We start from the raw sequence: 17,101 nt of genomic DNA, 5'->3' as shown, positions 1-17,101 counted from the left end.
AGTCTGTGGTTTTAAGACATTCTATTTTGCTACGATTTTGGTATGTTATAATGATCATTCAATTACGAAAATGTATATATGTATGTTCTTCTTTTGGGATAATGTTGAGTCGGCACCAGCGAGCTTAATAACGTCAGTGTACTTATTTCATTTGTATCTGAGATTGGGGATTTTTGAAGTGCTCTCACACTGCGCTTAATTTTCCAGATGAGTAGTATTGCAACATAAATCTTTACTGGATTGACTGAAATATATTTTCTGTACCAAAAATGAGATTTATTAAGCACTTTGAGGTGAGGCTTGAGAAGTGAAAAAAGGGATCGCGTAATCATTTTCTAGCCGAAAATTATCTCGTTTGTTTTGGTCACGGTTTTGGTATTCATAAGTGAAGATAAGATTTCATTTACATTCTTAGATATAATTATATATTATTGTTTCTCGTAAGATTTTATAATTTATATTTTAAAAATCATTGGAAACATTACTCGAATATCGGTGTTGGTTGTACTACATCAATCAAACAGTCAATCGCTCCAAAGTACGAATGCCCCGCAAAACAAAGACAGAAATATCTACTAAAAAGAACGCAAACTGAAATCAAATAACCAATCCCTAACAAACTGCTGCCGTCTTCCTTTCAATCATCCACAGCGCAGTAATCATAACCCCCGTAGCCAGCGCCGCCATACCAAGTTGCATCTCATCTTCCTCCTCTGAAGCGCTCCCATCAATAGAAGAAGTAGAATACGAAATGGCACTAGAACTAGCACTAGTTGCTTCATCGATATGTTTGTAAATATCGATATCCAGATTTTGACTTTCAGGATTATCGTGGTTTTGTGAAGAGTTTTGAGAGTCTTCATCTTCCTTTGTGTCTTATTAGTTAGTGTCGGCCTCATGTTTGTTGTTGTAATGGAAACTACTCACTTCCTTCTATATCGGGCTGTTCCTGTGGAATTGTCTCCTTTTTATTGACTTTGGGAGGTTCCATCACGGGAGAAACTTCGCACACATTTTGTTGCGGTTCTGTGATTTCTTGCTTGTTCTTTTCTTCGAGTTCTGGGGAAGGAGTGATTTCTGGTTCGACTTGACTTGGTTGTTGCGGTTGTACTGGTTGCTCCTCATCTTTCTCGATTATCTGATCAAGTCCCCTAACTTTACATCCGTCTTTAATATGTTGTTGGGTTATGGCAGAGTAATGTCGAATTTCATCGTCTGTTTCTTCGGCGAAATCTGAAAAGATGTTGATTTCGCGAGATTTATGGGTATCCTGGCGAGCACTATGGTTCATCTCAGATCTACGATCCATATCTTTAATCGCAACGGCTTGTTCTTCCCCATCATTCTTGCCCTTATTTTCCACACCCTCAATGATCTGTTTGACACTCTTCCATTCATTCTTGTTAGTGCTAGCCTCTCTCTCTGCCAACTCCTTGAAAAGTGCCTCGAGAATCTCAATTGCGTGTTTCTCATCTTCATCCTCCTCATCAAATTCATATTCTGCTTCAGCATTGATCAATCTCGGAATTTGTTTGCGCATATCAGTCGCACTCAAACCAGGCATCTGCTTTTTGATGAATCCAGGTGTAGATTCATAAATATCTTTTTCCTTCTTCAAAGCATCTTGAAACTCTTTCTCATAGGCTTTAGCAGAGCCTCGAAGTTTAGCGTAACGTGAAAAGGATCCGGTATTCAGATCTGGAAGAGATTTCCAGATAGCATCGTCGTCAGCTTCGATGATTTGTTTATTCCTAGATTGAATCTCTCCGAATCTGTCTGCGAGCTTTTGAAGATCCTCTTCAGGACTTACAGTGAGATGTGAATAATCGACTGAGGAATTCATAAAAAAATCGGAAGAACCCGCTGATTGATTTGGACCATCCGATGACTTGCTCTTGAAAGATGTTTCGATTCTAGGTCTAGGTCTAAGTCTCAGTCTACCAGCTCTCTTGCGCGCATGGTCAACATCAACATAGGTAGAATCTTCGATTGACTCGACTGCTTCAATTTCATCCACTTCGTCGAACAGTTCATTGAGAAGTTGTGTTGCGGGGCCTGGGAGCTTTGTTCTCTTGGGACGTGGAGTTGCAAGATCAGTGGGAAGACCAGGAGTTGAAGAGAAGATCGACATTTGATTTTGAGGTTGAAGTTCAGATGAAGATAATTTCTTGGATATTGCTTGTGTGACAGCAAATCCCGTGTTGAAGATGGCTTTAAGAGTGGGACCGTCTGCTTGAGACATGTTGATTGTTTCGATTTTTGATAATATAGATTGGGTAAGAAGATGCCTTCTCGAGAAGATTTTTTAGTTTGATTTTTGTAAATTATTTGCGTTGTGAAGATAATGTTCTTGAGAAGATTTGAAATGGAAAGAAGAAGGTTTATGAGCGTTTAGGAGAATCTTTTTGTACAGGAACTACAGACTAGTGATTATAGCTACGGTTGTACGGTTGGAAGTTCATAGAGAGAGGATACTAGATGGCTGTATTATGAATGGTTAGTGAAGAGTATTCGTCTACTTTGTGTCTACGGTAGTAGAACTTTTCAATATGGCGTGGACTTTGTACGGCTAAATTCTGTTAGGGCTGATTCACGCAAACCAATATAGTTTCTTCGAATCACCTGCGATAGATATGTGATTGGATCAGCCGCTAAATTTCAATGTGAAGTTCTGAACTCCTTTAGATATGCCTTGTTTGCTAATAAAGATACACTAATCGGGGGTTATATTTCCTTTCACCCCTCATTATATTAATGAGAGGGCCTTAACAATTCGTTAATTTTTCAATAATTCATTAAGTTTTTTTTTGATATAAAACTTTCCTAATAAATAGAATCAATTTTTTCTAACTTTTCATTTACAAAAAATGAAGATATTCTGAAATATATAAAATAATTATTAATTCAATCTAATTAGAAATATTTATTTGTATTATCAAAAAAATCAAAACTATAAGAATTATTATCAAAAGTTACAAATTGCTGAAAAATTGACGAATTGCTAAGGCCCCCTTATTGTAAATAAGGAAATGAATAAATATAAACCCCCGATTACACAGTCCAACATATAGCTAAACATTACTTCGATCTTTAATTGACATGTTCGCTTACGATCACGTGAGAGGTTGAACCCCGGAACAATGTAATCTATATAGTCTTTTTAGAACAAATAGTAATAAAATTTGACTTTTTAGTATATATTATAGACGTTGGTCGTATATTGTATATATATCAAGTAGTATAAAGTCTAATCATTATCTAAATATTTCTAAGAAGTATTTCTAAAAAATGATTTTATTACTTTTTTCGAGATCTACTTTATTCGATCTTGAAATTTAGTAAAAGTAATAATTCTTATCTATAATTTTCCTATGTTTTAAACACTATTAACTATTTCAAGATTTCCTTTTTACTAGAAGGTTTTATCGAAGTTCAAATTTTTCAATTAAAGTTTTCTTCTACTTGAAACGATATTTAATCCTTAAAAGTAGACTATTAAAAATCCTGAATTTTGATCTGTTTTGGGGTATATAGAGTCGTAAAAAATCACATTAAGCGATCTTTTATTATATAAGAGATGAACAGATGAAGAGATTCTTCCTTTAAAGGATAATTCTGGCTCAATTCATTAGTTTCCCCAAAGTATGATGGCGGTAACAAATATTTAGAAAACAATACGTGAAGGGAGTAGCAGAATTTTCTAATCCTACTGACTCATAGAACCATAGCGATACTGCAGACCAGGTTTGTTTGTCTCCTTTACAATGCTAGAGAAACTGAAGGATCGTTCACGTCACACATAACCATAGGGAAAGGGCGGAGAATTTATTTTGATTTTTATGGCTGAGAGAGTCCGATATTGAATCGACCGTAGATCTAAAGCATGATCGAGATCGACTCCATCTTCATATATTTTCTCCCTTCAAAGCGCTAATTAGATTTTGTCGCAACAGTCAAGTGATGGGCCCGACCTTTCCTATCCGTCTCGGTGACCTAATTCTTACCTACCCAAAAGAGAGGTGACCTGAGATCGTTTGACAACAAGCGCATGTCCACTCTAACTTCGACGGCAAATAAATGCTGGTGTTGATTTTCGACAAAAACCTGAAGTTTTCTTACCAGATCGAAAGAAGTGGCCATTTTGAAGCATGGTTTTAAATCAATGAAACAATTCTAGAGTAGTTACGATGAAACCATATCTACAATCAAAAACATCAAGGTTTTGAGGCACAACGAACCAGAGCCGTGGTTATATCACAAGCTGGTACACAATTTCAACCGTTAGTACTGTGGGCAGTCATCATTTCCACGTAGTAGTCGCATGATAGTAGTAGATGACGGGTATAGAATGGTATTTACTATACGGGTATCTAAGATATAATGAAGAAAGAAGAATAGAGCTTGTGTGCCACTACCAGCAAAATCTAGAGTCTACCCAAGTATGCATGTTCAAAGTGTCCTTGAAAAGGCTGACTTGGATACTTTTAGGTTTATCAGCAAAATCCTTGGAAAATCCACAAGTCAAGCTCAAAACGATAACCAAGAAAAACTAGCTTTTAAGGCACACTTTTACCGCCACCATAATTGAATACTAGAGTGCTTGATAGGAATATTGGGACGAACTTACACTGTATTTCTATTGATCGATGACAGTGGATCCAGACTCTCCTAACCACCATCGGCCGCACCGAGACCGCTTACTAGGAACAGTGAAGCACACGCAAAAAAATCATGACGATGGCTGGAATGGTGGCTCCTGCTTTTCCGCGTGCAGTCGCAGCTATTGCAATATAAGCTGTGCTTGCACATGACGAAATCGGACCAGTTGCAGCTGCCACGGCCGCAGCAACACAGAGCACACAAGTGACTTCCGATAAACAGACGCTTTATCTGCGACTTCAGCGACATTAAGCTTTATCTTAATAACCGCCTCTTTGCTGCTGACTTGTGCGTCACCCGAGCTTTGAGCTGGATTGAGTCGCTTTTCGGATATGTTCTCGAGATTGAGAAGTTCCTGCATCACCGAGTATACGCTTTCCTTGGTCACTGGGGACCACGCTGCCACAGTTCCGGCAGACTGATTAAAGGTGGCAAACAACTGGTCGAATCGATATTTACGTAGTCATTGGTGTTCATCAGCTCATTGGCATCATCAGCGTGGACACCGAGGTAGAGAGCGATTTTGTCCGGACTGAGAGCAGAAGTGGTCGAGACTCGGTCGGCCACAGAGGCGACGAGAAGACATTTGATGAAGCTTGATAGACGCATTGTGACATTAGCCGAGCAGGAACAAATCTTGGGGAGACAGAGATAATGAATGAGGTGGATGAGATGAATGAATGAGTAGACTCTAATACATATAGTCGATGTAAAAGGAATTCATCGGATACTGGACTTCATATTTAAGTTTCATGAGTAATAAACAGCATGTAATCGTCGAGTAGTAAGCGAGGATCTCGATTCACGAAGCCTCCGACTCCTAGTCGGTATAAGCGGTCGTGTAATGTAAAAAAACGCATATCAGTTAAACCTTAAATCTCACTTTTAATTTTTTTAACACATCTGCAGCTAGATTTTATGATTTCAGAATAACCAATATATCATTCCGATAATTAGTATGTTGGATTTGAAGTATTCTAGATATCAGAGTGCGTTCGGATCGATTTTTCATTTCGTTAATGAAATCTCTAATAATGATAAAACAGCAAGAGCACTCTATCTCTACTCTCTAGCACATAATCGTGACAAATGATTCTGTTGATTGTTCCGAACTGAGGTGAGTGTAGAATGATCTATTCGAGTAACTTTGCAAACCAATCAGATAATGAGATTCATGAGCGATCGCATGATTGTGAAGCATGCGATGGCCCCCTCTGTAGTGAAAACTCGAGTTTTGTCATTGTTTGTCCCCAAAGAACGCCATAGCTACAGATTTGTCGTCTTGCAAAGAGGATCAGGACAATCTATTTCTCGTTAAATCCTGAAAATCTCTTCTCGAGTGGATATGATATTGATCACTTACCAACCATAACCATTCCATGTTCATCACCTGTAGTAGTCTTGGGACAAGTATCCTTATCGGATTCTTTCTCCAAAAGTCTATTCGCAAGAGAAAAGAGAGCGAGGTTCTCAACTTGATCAACAACCCTTGCATACCTATTCAGCCGCAAACACAGCTTGGAGAAGTTTATTCGCGTGGTCCAAAGATAAAGATGGGATCATCTGATGAAGGGAATCAGCTCCATATAATAAGAGATCACTAGCTTCTCGTTGGATCTCAGGATCTTTGTATGTGATGAAATCTAGATTGACTTGTATATCCTTGACGAATTTCACCATGGGCTCGAGAACATGGCGGCTTCAGGGTGGATGTTGACTTGTAAGTCTGCATTGTCGGGTTCGTTTTATTACTTTTGGGTTCGGAATGAATAGGAGATTTGGTGGGCGGTGGTTACGTTGAGGAAGAGGAAATAGAGGAGGGGATATGTGAAATGCATCTTGATGGTACTTTTATAAAAGTCGAAATGTAGTTAGAAGATATGGGAATGTGGATGCAGCAATAAGGAGAAATAAAGTAAAACAAGACTTTCTATCTTTCATCTGAAGCTATTTCTATTTACATTTGCATCAATAAGTATATTAAAACCCTAAAAAAGAAGATCTTGCTCCACCAAAAAATATATAACATCGCTGTCTCCACAGAACTTTACCAACATCAAACAATCTGACATTGTCATCCAATAACCCACGCGTTCCATCGTATATCCAATCCACTCTATTTCAAGATCTCCAAACAAAAACAAACAATACTAACAAACTACGTCGAAAAAAATTCGCAATATCGATTCAAAAAGTCGAAGACGAAAAACTACTAAGCTTAACTTTAAGCGTCCATTCCCGCGCTTCGAGCGAATGAAGCTTCTAATGATGAACAAGTATTTCAGTAGGAGCATAGGACTGATAATAAACTGCCTTAAGGCCAAGCTTTAATCTGACATCTATGGGGCTTGTATTCTTGGTATCACATCACGAGATTGAATAAAGTATCCCCTTAGATATATTAAATAGACTCCATCACTTAACATAAACATATCAACCAATCAGATCATCAAAATTCCTTGATTTAATTCAATTTTCAAACTCAATCTTTAATATAAAAATCAATCAATATTGTTTTTTTATTGAAATTTCGAATATAATAATAAATAACATATATTAATTTTCAATCTTTAGGATTTTTTAAATTTAAAAAAATCGAAAATGAAAGTTAAGATTCTATATTATAAATAATATAACTGAAAAATCATTAAAATAGCTATTCTATTTAATAAGGCTTTATTATTCAAGGTATATCGTATAGACCACCTTCGGAGCCCATTTGACGCACCTAAGGGGATAAAACTAATCAGAATTAGAATGTTGGAATTGGGATTCGTTAGTTTTTTATTATTATTTACCTACTGTGTAATAATAAAATCTTTAAACACTTTGTAAGTATTAGATGATATGATATATATATATATATATGATATGATACAATATATGAGATTGAGAGATGACAATCAATTGGGAGTTTAATATCCAGGGTTAGGATACAGTATACAGTATTCTGAAAACTTTTTCACATCATCAATTTTATTCTTTATAATAATCTCAAAATCTCAAAACCTCAAAAACCCAAATCAAAAAAATCATCTGATATATTCTCATTTTCCCATCCGGAGTCTCATGGTTTACTCACATAGTAACAAACTATTTCGCAGCAACTAACTATCATAACCCTCCCTGCCTCCCTGCCTTCCTTGATCTTCCCACTCTAAATCACATATGCAATGCTACCCCCTATCACCATCCTTCACCTCTTCACGTTCCCACCTCTAATTCTTCTTCGCATCCTTCAACCCCAACTCCCTATAAAACGCCTCGGTACTAGGTTTCCTTCCCAAGAACGCCTCCAACGTAGTCATTTCATCCTGACTACCACCCTTCTCAAGCACCATATGTCTATATCTCCTTCCCTCCTTAGGATCCATTGGATTCTTTTCGAAAACTGTGTAGAACATATCTGCACTATAGACTTGACTAGACAAGTATCCATAATAACCTGCATCATACCCACCAATCAAATGACCAAAAGTAGCTTGACCATTGCCCCAATCACTCTTTGCACCCAGAGCTTCTGGACCTTTGAGACCACAGATTTCTGCCCTAAGCTCATTATACAATTCGCTGATTTTGAAAGCTTCAGCTTCTGCGTGGTTCTTAGGAGTATGAACTGTCATATCGAAGATACCAAAGTGGAGTTGACGGAGATTGAAAAGAGCGCCGTTGACATGCTTGGTGCTAATTTGTTTGGCAATTAAATCATCTGGAATAGATTCACCAGTGATGTAATGTTTACTCAATTTTTGCAATTGACTTGGAGTCCAACACCAATTTTCCAACATTTGACTTGGTGCTTCGACAAAGTCACGTACGGTATTTGTACCGTGGAAACGAGAGTATCTAGTACGACCAGCTAGATCATGGATACCATGACCCAATTCGTGGAAAAGGGTAACAACCTCATCATGTTTCAAGAGTGATGGTTTCTTATCAGTTGGTTTGGAGAAATTGCAAACGAGTGCTGTAGCCGGATATCTTCTTGTACCATCTGGATAGTAGAAACCGGATTGAATGCCAAAGTTTGCAGCATGGCCATATTTTCCTGGACGTGGATGCAAGTCCAAGTAAAGATAACCAACAAACCCACTACCTTCACCTTCATCATCCCAAACGGTAAAGAGTTTGGCATCTGGATGAGGTAAAACATCAGAACCCTTTCCAGTTGGTGAAACCTTAGCCAATTCCTCCTCGCTGCTAATATCGACAAAGACGAATCCAAACAACTCTTCGAAGATCTTAAGCATTCCTTCGATTGTAGATTGAAGAGGGAAGTATTCCGCAATCTTATTTTCATCGATAGAAAACTCATTCTCCACCATCATTCGATCATAGAATCGATTATCCCAAAGATAATAATTGTCATCAAATGTCGAACTCAATCCTCTAGCATCCAAATCTTGTTTCTTGAGAGCTTTGAGATGTTCGACTTCCTTAGCTCCACCTGGAGTAAGCTGAAGCTTCAAATCATGCAAAAACTCATTAACCGTAGCAGGAGTCTTCGCCATCTTATCCTCAATCCTGAAGCTTGCATGATCAGGATAACCCAATAACCTAGCAGCCTCATCTCTAAGAACAATAGCTTCCTTGAACAATTCTACATTCTCTTTGCATTTGTTCTCATTCTGAATAAAGACTTGTTTCCTGGTTTCCGCATCCTTCGCGAACTTCAACGTGGGAAACAAATCAGGGTATTTGAACGACAACCTCAACTTTCCCTCATTTTCGCCCTCACCCTTCTTCAATCCCGAGATGACATCCTCAGGAACTCCATCAAGTTCCTTTAATGTGAACCAAATTCCTTCATCCTCCTCATTCAAATTCTTCTGGAATTTAGTCGCAATAGCAGCCAACCTCTTGCTAATCTCCTTGAATCTATCCCTCTTCTCACCCTTCTCAAGCCCCAGTCCATTTCTAATATATCCTTTGTATTCCTTCTCCAACAGTCTCTTCGATTCCGGATCCAAATCTTCTTTCTTCTTGTAAACCGCATCGACCAATTTAAAAACATCTTCTCTCATCGCCATCTCAATCTGCGCTTCATCCATGATTTCCTCCGCTTTCGAACTCGCATCGCGGAGTTTCGAATCGCCAGACACAGCTTGGTAGAAGGTAAGCACGCTGATTTGAAGCGAATCAAGATCATCTTGGTTGGCGGTAGGCAAGAGAACATTTGCGAATGTTGCATCTTCCGGTTTGACGTTGGCCACGATATCGTCGAGCATTTTTCGATAGTTATCCATCAAGGCCTTTGCCTCGTCGACAATCTGGGATTCGGTGTGGGTAAAGAGAGGAGGAGCCTGAGGAGGCTTTTGATATTGAGAAGGTGCCATGGTTGCGGTGGTGATGAGACGTGTTGAGGTTGGATTGATGGTGGTTGCGAGAGGGGACCAGAGGGGTCTTGTATTTGTAGGTCTGAGTTGACTAAATAAAGCTCCCAGTCTGGGTCCAATCCTTGAGGTAGCCAGAATGACAGATATGGAAAGAAAGATGAGCAGTAGTACACAGAGGGAACGTATGATACGTGTGATGGAAGCCAGGATGGATGAAGTTGGTTGGGTATTAGAATCCCTTGGTGGTTAATTAGGCGTTTAAGAGCTGTCAAGAATGGAAGGTATGACAGATATGTTGGTGGGGAAGGGAGTGTGGTGTGGGAGCGTGGGAGCGTGGGAGCGTGGGAGCGTGGGAGCGTGGGAGCGTGGGAGCGTGGGAGCGTGGGAGCGTGGGAGCGTGGGAGCGTGGGTAGCTTTGGGTGGTGGATACAATGAATGTATTGAGTCAGGAGTGAGTGAATGAGTGAGTGTGTGAGTGTATATACTTATTTATAACCTTGAGCGAATCAAAAAGTACTCAAGATGGATTTTTGAAAGATACCTAAGAGTGGTGGAGGGGCAAATGAATTCTTGACGGAGTCTATTCGTAGGAGAAAAAACAGGCGGAATTTGACAATTCAATTTTTCATTGAAATCTTCTAACTTAATTGAATAAAAAATAATTTATAAATGATTTATATAAATTTAAAGAAATCAAAAGAAATATCAGCTTTTTATTGTTCAGAAAATATTTCGAAATTTTATTTTTTATAATATTGAAGGGAAATAATTGAATTGTAAAGGATATCTTAGAAATGATCAAATTCCGCCTGTTTTTTCTCCTACAAATAGGGAGTCTCGAGGGAGTATCAGCTTATCAGATCAAAATTCAGGGTCGTATGGTACTGGTGTACGTACCTACCTAGTATGCGAGTATGCTATGCTATGAGCCTATGAATGCGGAAAGCAAGGGTTATTCATACCCGGAAATATGGGGTATCCAGGTAGTTTGACATGGCAAGTAACAAGTGAATCAACGTCTTTACTATCTAGAAGTCAATTGGAACCTCCAGCTTTCCTCTATTTCCATCTATGGTATATCAATAGCCATCATTCTATAATCCATATAAACATTCCCTCCCTCCCATACAATATAATCTCCCCAACAACACAATCTCCCCAACAACACAATCTCCAACACCCTCTCCTCATCCTCCTCCTCCTCCTCCTCCTCCCCCATTCTCACTCCCAAACTCCCACCCCCGTCCCAAGAACCTCAGCATCCCCTTCCATCCCCTTCTTCCCACTCCTCAAAACCGCCGTACTCATCACCGACCCCCTCAACAAATACAAAATCTTTCCTTCGAACCCCCCCTCCCCCTGCCCCTCCCCCTCCCCTTCGACTCCCTTCCCCTTGGCACCCCCATTCCCCTCCGCCCAAACTTCATACCCAACCGCCACCGCACACCGTCCACATTTCCACACTCCTCTCTTCTCAAACCCATCTTCCTTCCGTACAATCACCTGCTTACTAGGTTTCGTAAGTGCAAGAAGATTGGTATACCCATAACTTGGTAATGAATCCTGCTCATCACCATCCTTCACGTCCTCTCCATCCTCCCTCTCTCCTTCCCTCCCCTCTCCATCTTCCGCAGATATCCCATCCATCGCATCCCCATCCCCATCCCCATTTCTCTCCCTCTCCCTCTCCCCTCCAAACCTAGGCACCACCCCCGAAACCGGCAAAATAAAACTCCCATCTCCCGTCCCTTTCCTCTTCGGAAGCGTCGAAATCGTATGCGTTGTCGCCAATAGAAGATTCGTACAGTAAGCGCAATGATACGTATTAATGTTGAGGGGAGACATTGTGCGATGTGCGATTGTGCGATTGTGCGATTGTGAACTTATGAACTTGCGAACTCGTGAGCTTCTGAATCCTGAGCTTCCGAATCGATCGTGAACTTCTGAACTTGCGAACTTGCGAACTTATAAGCCTCCGAACTTATAAGCCCTCTCCAAACTTATGAACCCGTGAACTTTCAAACTTAAACTCAAACTCAATTCTCTCCTTTCCAATCAATATGATAATCAAATCCCAAACAATCAAATCCCAAACAATTAAATTTCAAACAATCGAATCGAGAATATGATGCGTGTGAATGTAAATGTGAATATAAAAAAATCACAAGTTTCGTTGTATTGTATCATATGGTATTGTAAATATCTACGTAGATAAGAAAGAAATACTCATTCATATATTCATTTAAATTTAACCAAATTTACAACACAAAAAACACAGAAAAACACAGAAAAACACAGAAATAGTACAGTACAGCCTCGAAACTCAACACTTCAGCCTTCTCTTGAGATGGAACTCATCACATCACATCACATCACATCAACATCTACACACTTCAATATCATCTAGAAAAAAAAATCATAATATCCATTTCTGCCTTTGCAGGCCTCAAAGTTCATTCAACGCCATAGCCATCCATAGCCATTATCAATACGGTATCCTTCCACTCCACAGCTCCTATTTATGCCGTCGCGAAAAAGCAATTCCTACAACTGTTATGATATCTTCGTTCCTCTCCTTACTCGTCTATCTCCGACTCTCCTCTCTGCCTGTCCCCATCGCATCTCCGCTCATCTCCCTGTAATATTTGCATCCCTCTACCACAACGAAGTATAACATCTAGTTTGCGAGGATTGTTCGTACGAGATCTATTGTCCTTAGATTAGCTTTCCATAGTCCCACTGCGTCTCCCCCTTCCCAGTATATCTTCTCCAAGGAATCCCAAAAACTCACCAGTATAGTTAATCTCCCCACTACTAGTATCAACCGCCTTCAACAATTCATCAACCTCCTCATCACTCATTTTCTCTCCCAAGTTCGTCAAGATGTATCTTAATTGTCCGACTCCGATAAATCCAGTCATATCCTTATCGAAAACCTGGAAACCACGACAATATTCCTCTGGTTCACCTGGGTCGCGGAATCCACCTGGTCGGTTGAGAATCTTGGAGAAGGTTTCGAAATCGACTGCGAGACATATTGTTAGTATAGACTCTGTAGTTTGATTGTAGAAAGAATCCCCATAGATCTCTACACTCCACGACAGTAATTCGCCGAATATCAAAATCGAGAAACCATCCTCAAACCCTACCCATAATAACAAACAAAATACACTCACATTCACCACCAACATTCTTCTCCAACTCTTTAATCTCATTCAAAGTAGGATTCTGACCACACGCTCTCAACAAATCTCCAAGTTGATCCAATTGCACACGCTGAGTACCGCGTTTATCGAAGAGTTGAAATGCTTCTCTGTAGTTTGTGGAGGCCTGCGCATCGTATGGAGGATTAGTTGATGACATTTTGACAAGTGCAGGAGTGATATTGCAAAGAGAATAGAAAGAGTTGTAGAGTAAAGTGATGTGGTGTGATATGATGTGATGAATGTCCTTATGGTGGTGTACAAATTGTATTGATTTCCCGCGACGTAGTATCATGCGCCGAGAGATCGAATGGTGAATAAACAAACACAAACTGGCCGTTTACACTCCCCGGCCATGATTGCTTTTGCAACCGTAGAATGAGCGGGCAGTAAGAAACCAGAAGGAGAACCAGCAAATCGGAAGCAACGCTCATTGATTGGAACACCATTTCAAGCAAGGAATGGAATGGAATGCATGTGGAAGCTTGTCATGGGAATCGAAACAAGGGATCAGAAAACTCACCATTTTGATTGTGATTCTGGGTGTTTTCCTTGCGAGTGGTATGAAAATTGAAGATATATCAATGTAGGATCTGTGAATGGAGGAGGTAGGTATGATTAGAAGAAGAGAGATTGTAGGTCTAGAAATCTGATAACTTTGGTCCGTGCCTATTATTATGTTTATGCCAGCCAACGAGCCAACCTCTCATGTATTTTATTCGTTCTCGATGTGTTGTTCCTTCAGCATAATAATAATTATAGTGGACCAAAGTTAAATTTTGGCAGGGCAACCAATATCATCAGCCTCCCAATCATTCGAAAATGGTATAAAGGGGTCTCAGCGAGGGGTCTCCCGGTGAGTAGTATTATTTTTTCTCAAAACTTTGAACTAGATAAATTATATACCAGAATCCCAATTCTTCAATAGATTTCTCGCCGTTTCAAAAGGTAATTGCAAGTTTGAATTTACCTATGATGAGATTGCATCAAAAAGTGACGAAACAATAAAGTCTCCCTTGATTGACATGATGGGCATCAAGAGTTTTTATATACTTTGACATCCCGAGTTCCCTCGATGTAAAAAATATCTCTGTCTGATGCTTCATATATCTGTATGTACTAAGTATTCGTTTATTCTTTAATCCTATTCAAAGTTACATAATATCATGAAGAGATCTCGAATTCCAAATAATATGAGTATTCTTTCCATGGACCGGAGAGTCTAGTCATCAGGAGTACTGATGAATACCATTCAGATAACATAAATGGTATATTAAGGTTGTTGTCATGATATGAAGAGATTTACTGAATCTCGGGTACGAAGACTACATGCCATTGTAGAAACAATTAGTAATTATACTCTGCTTCATTCACTCTATATAGATGTTCGTGGAGAGGAATTGATCTATCACGAAGCATTACACCCAATATCTTATATTCAGACTCATCCAGAAGAACTCATTTTCATCACCCCCTATCAATCCCTCCTATTTTTTCCTCGCCAACAGAATCACTGTTCCCCACTCTGTTTCCACCTCTACATTCCTCCAATCCTCACCCTCCTTCCCTCTCAACTTCGGTTCTACCTTTAACATCTCCTCAAACATCTCATCAATCACATCACCATTCCCCTCCTCCCCCACTTCCCTTTTCTTCCTCTCCTGATTCTCCCTCTGCCACCCATGAAACGCACTAAACGTCCTCCAATACCCCTCCAACTCCCCCAACTTCATTCTCCTCCCCATCACCACCCCTCCCTCTCTAATTCCCTCTCCACTCCTCGTCCCCTTCAACCCCGGCTCATACCTCCCCCATTCCACATCCTTAAACACATCCCCCAACGGCCTCATCACCTCATCGCTATACAACCCCCTCAACCTCTCCCTGCCCGGCTGTTCCCAAAATCTCCCCATATACCTCTCCCCCTCCCCATAACAAAACCGATCCAACACCTCCGTCGCCTCGGGAAAATCCACCAACAAATTATCCTTATACCCCCAAAACGCCACCGTCCCCCCCTCCCTCAATTTCCTGCCCACCGTCCTCCACACCCCCGGAAAATCAAACCAATGCGCCGCCTGTCCCGCAACCACCATATCCAAACTCCCATCCTCGACAAAATCTAGATTTTCCGCTGACGCTTGTCTCCACTCTATATTTCCCTCTGCATCATTTTCTGAAGCGATTTTGCGCGCTTGATTTATCATTACCGCGCTGGGATCCGTACCATACACTTTTTCGAAATGGGGAGCAAGCGCTCGACTTACAACTCCATGACCACATCCTAGATCGAGCAGGGTAGAGCGTGGCCCGATGTGATAGTTTAGGGTTTTTGTATAGAAACTCTGGGGATAGGAGGGACGGAATGCGGCGTAGGAGGCTGCGGAAAAGGTTTTGTGTCTATGGATTGAAGGTTAGTGTGAAAGATTGTAGAGGATAGAGGAAAACTCACGCAAACGTAGCCATCTTGGGTACTTTGTGAATGGCTTGAAGAAAATAAACGTCCTTGGGAGTATAGATATCTCGCCTGTAACGATCTACCAATCTGTGACGAAATCCACGAATCAATTCCTTCACCAATTGACCCAATATTTCAATAACCCTTGGTTGCTCAGGTGACTATATCACTCCTGTCTCTTTCTTTCTTTCTTTCTCTCAACACCTACTCAATCACCAATAGAACAAACCAAACCAAACCAAACCAAACCAAAAATCCAATCAATCTTCAAATCCTATACACAGTAACCTTATTCCTCCAACCGTTTATAACCTTATAATATAATATAATATAACAAACAAACACTCAACCAGGTAATAACAATATCCTTTCACAATCACAATCACAATCACAGTCAAAACCACCCAATATTTATATCTTCATCTTCATTTCCCATCCGAGATATGACATCAATCGCATCAATCGTACCTATCTAGTTCCCCCTCATCCAATCCTACATCTTATCCGACCAACCGATCAACCGATAACCCCTCTCCGATCCAAATAAGCGATACCGCATCTCTTGTTTGCGATATCGGATTCGGGATTTTTTTGTAAAGGAAGTGAGTGAGTGACCTCAGTATTCTCGTGTAATTTTTATACAAAGTAAGAGTTATCAAACATACTCATCGCGCATCATAATGTTTTGTAATATAATCTCTACAAAATTTATGTTTTGTTATATAAATTAAATTATTATATAATTAATACAATTCTTGATATTAAATTAAAATAAGTTGCTAATAGATAATCTAGCTTATTTTCTATATATAAAAATTTCTAATTTATTTTTAATTATTTTTATTAAAAAGTTATATAAACTTTTAATTGAAAAAGTTCTGAATTTTTAACTTATAATGCTTTTCCCATATAAAATAAGTGAACTTTTCGAATTTTTTTGAAATTTCAATTTTAATTCTTTAAAAACATTATTATAAAAATATTTAAAAATAAATAATATATTTTTTCGAGTAATTTCAATAATTATGAATTCTTTTATAAAATAATTTTTGATTTTATTTTTATTATAATAAATAAATTAGGATATAAAAAGGTGAATAATCTTATATTTTAGCTGGAAAAGCGTTACATGTGCGGTGAGCAGGGGCTAGAACTCTTACTAACTATCGTAGGTACTAAATAATTTTATAGCAGATTTTATATTAGATACCTACCTCCCTACCCCATCATCTCATCCCATCCCATCCCATCCCATCTCAGCTCTCAAACCCAAACTCAAACTCAACCCCAACCCCCAAATCCAGGATCAAGATACCTCTAAAATCTAAAACGTAAGATCTTACAAGCAATATCGAGAGGTGAACGGAGGAGCTTAATTGAGAGATGGAGATTCAGATGTAGATGTAGATGTAGATATAATTATCAAGTATAATTAATAAGTACGG

The 17,101-nt window shown here is 39.4% G+C and overlaps 7 protein-coding genes across 7 annotated transcripts; all 7 read right to left on the bottom strand.

Annotated features, from left to right (window-relative positions):
• Positions 1 to 612: 612 nt before the first annotated feature.
• EAE98_011236 (uncharacterized protein) lies at positions 613 to 2,242 on the bottom strand (the record flags this gene model as incomplete). Its single annotated transcript, XM_038958858.1, has 2 exons — positions 613 to 875; positions 928 to 2,242. The coding sequence occupies 2 exons, from the start codon at positions 2,240 to 2,242 to the stop codon at positions 613 to 615; spliced, it is 1,578 nt and encodes a 525-aa protein (XP_038804862.1).
• A 2,538-nt stretch (positions 2,243 to 4,780) lies between these two features.
• EAE98_011235 (uncharacterized protein) lies at positions 4,781 to 5,268 on the bottom strand (the record flags this gene model as incomplete). The annotated part of the gene is made up of 2 exons (XM_038958857.1): positions 4,781 to 5,098; positions 5,119 to 5,268. 2 exons carry the CDS (start codon positions 5,266 to 5,268, stop codon positions 4,781 to 4,783), a joined length of 468 nt encoding a protein of 155 aa, XP_038804861.1.
• Positions 5,269 to 5,925: 657 nt separating this feature from the next.
• Positions 5,926 to 6,497, bottom strand: EAE98_011234 (uncharacterized protein; the record flags this gene model as incomplete). The annotated part of the gene is given in 4 exon segments (XM_038958856.1): positions 5,926 to 5,963; positions 6,023 to 6,156; positions 6,173 to 6,358; positions 6,412 to 6,497. 4 exon segments carry the CDS (start codon positions 6,495 to 6,497, stop codon positions 5,926 to 5,928), a joined length of 444 nt encoding a protein of 147 aa, XP_038804860.1.
• Positions 6,498 to 7,877: 1,380 nt separating this feature from the next.
• On the bottom strand, positions 7,878 to 9,995 carry EAE98_011233 (uncharacterized protein; the record flags this gene model as incomplete). The annotated part of the gene is made up of 1 exon (XM_038958855.1): positions 7,878 to 9,995. One exon carries the CDS (start codon positions 9,993 to 9,995, stop codon positions 7,878 to 7,880), a length of 2,118 nt encoding a protein of 705 aa, XP_038804859.1.
• Positions 9,996 to 11,216: 1,221 nt separating this feature from the next.
• Positions 11,217 to 11,840, bottom strand: EAE98_011232 (uncharacterized protein; the record flags this gene model as incomplete). The annotated part of the gene is made up of 1 exon (XM_038958854.1): positions 11,217 to 11,840. One exon carries the CDS (start codon positions 11,838 to 11,840, stop codon positions 11,217 to 11,219), a length of 624 nt encoding a protein of 207 aa, XP_038804858.1.
• Positions 11,841 to 12,672: 832 nt separating this feature from the next.
• On the bottom strand, positions 12,673 to 13,358 carry EAE98_011231 (uncharacterized protein; the record flags this gene model as incomplete). The annotated part of the gene is made up of 3 exons (XM_038958853.1): positions 12,673 to 12,701; positions 12,787 to 13,020; positions 13,172 to 13,358. 3 exons carry the CDS (start codon positions 13,356 to 13,358, stop codon positions 12,673 to 12,675), a joined length of 450 nt encoding a protein of 149 aa, XP_038804857.1.
• A 1,327-nt stretch (positions 13,359 to 14,685) lies between these two features.
• On the bottom strand, positions 14,686 to 16,071 carry EAE98_011230 (uncharacterized protein; the record flags this gene model as incomplete). The annotated part of the gene is made up of 2 exons (XM_038958852.1): positions 15,651 to 16,071; positions 14,686 to 15,598 (listed from the first exon to the last, which is right to left on the bottom strand). The coding sequence occupies exons 1-2, from the start codon at positions 15,662 to 15,664 to the stop codon at positions 14,686 to 14,688; spliced, it is 927 nt and encodes a 308-aa protein (XP_038804856.1). The 5' UTR covers positions 15,665 to 16,071.
• Positions 16,072 to 17,101: the final 1,030 nt, after the last annotated feature.

The sequence above is a fragment of the Botrytis deweyae genome (assembly GCF_014898535.1).
Source record: "Botrytis deweyae strain B1 chromosome Unknown BDEW_045, whole genome shotgun sequence".
Lineage (NCBI taxonomy): Eukaryota > Fungi > Ascomycota > Leotiomycetes > Helotiales > Sclerotiniaceae > Botrytis > Botrytis deweyae.
The sequence above is the reverse complement of the archived record's forward strand: the minus strand, read 5'-3'. Positions and strand labels throughout refer to the sequence as shown.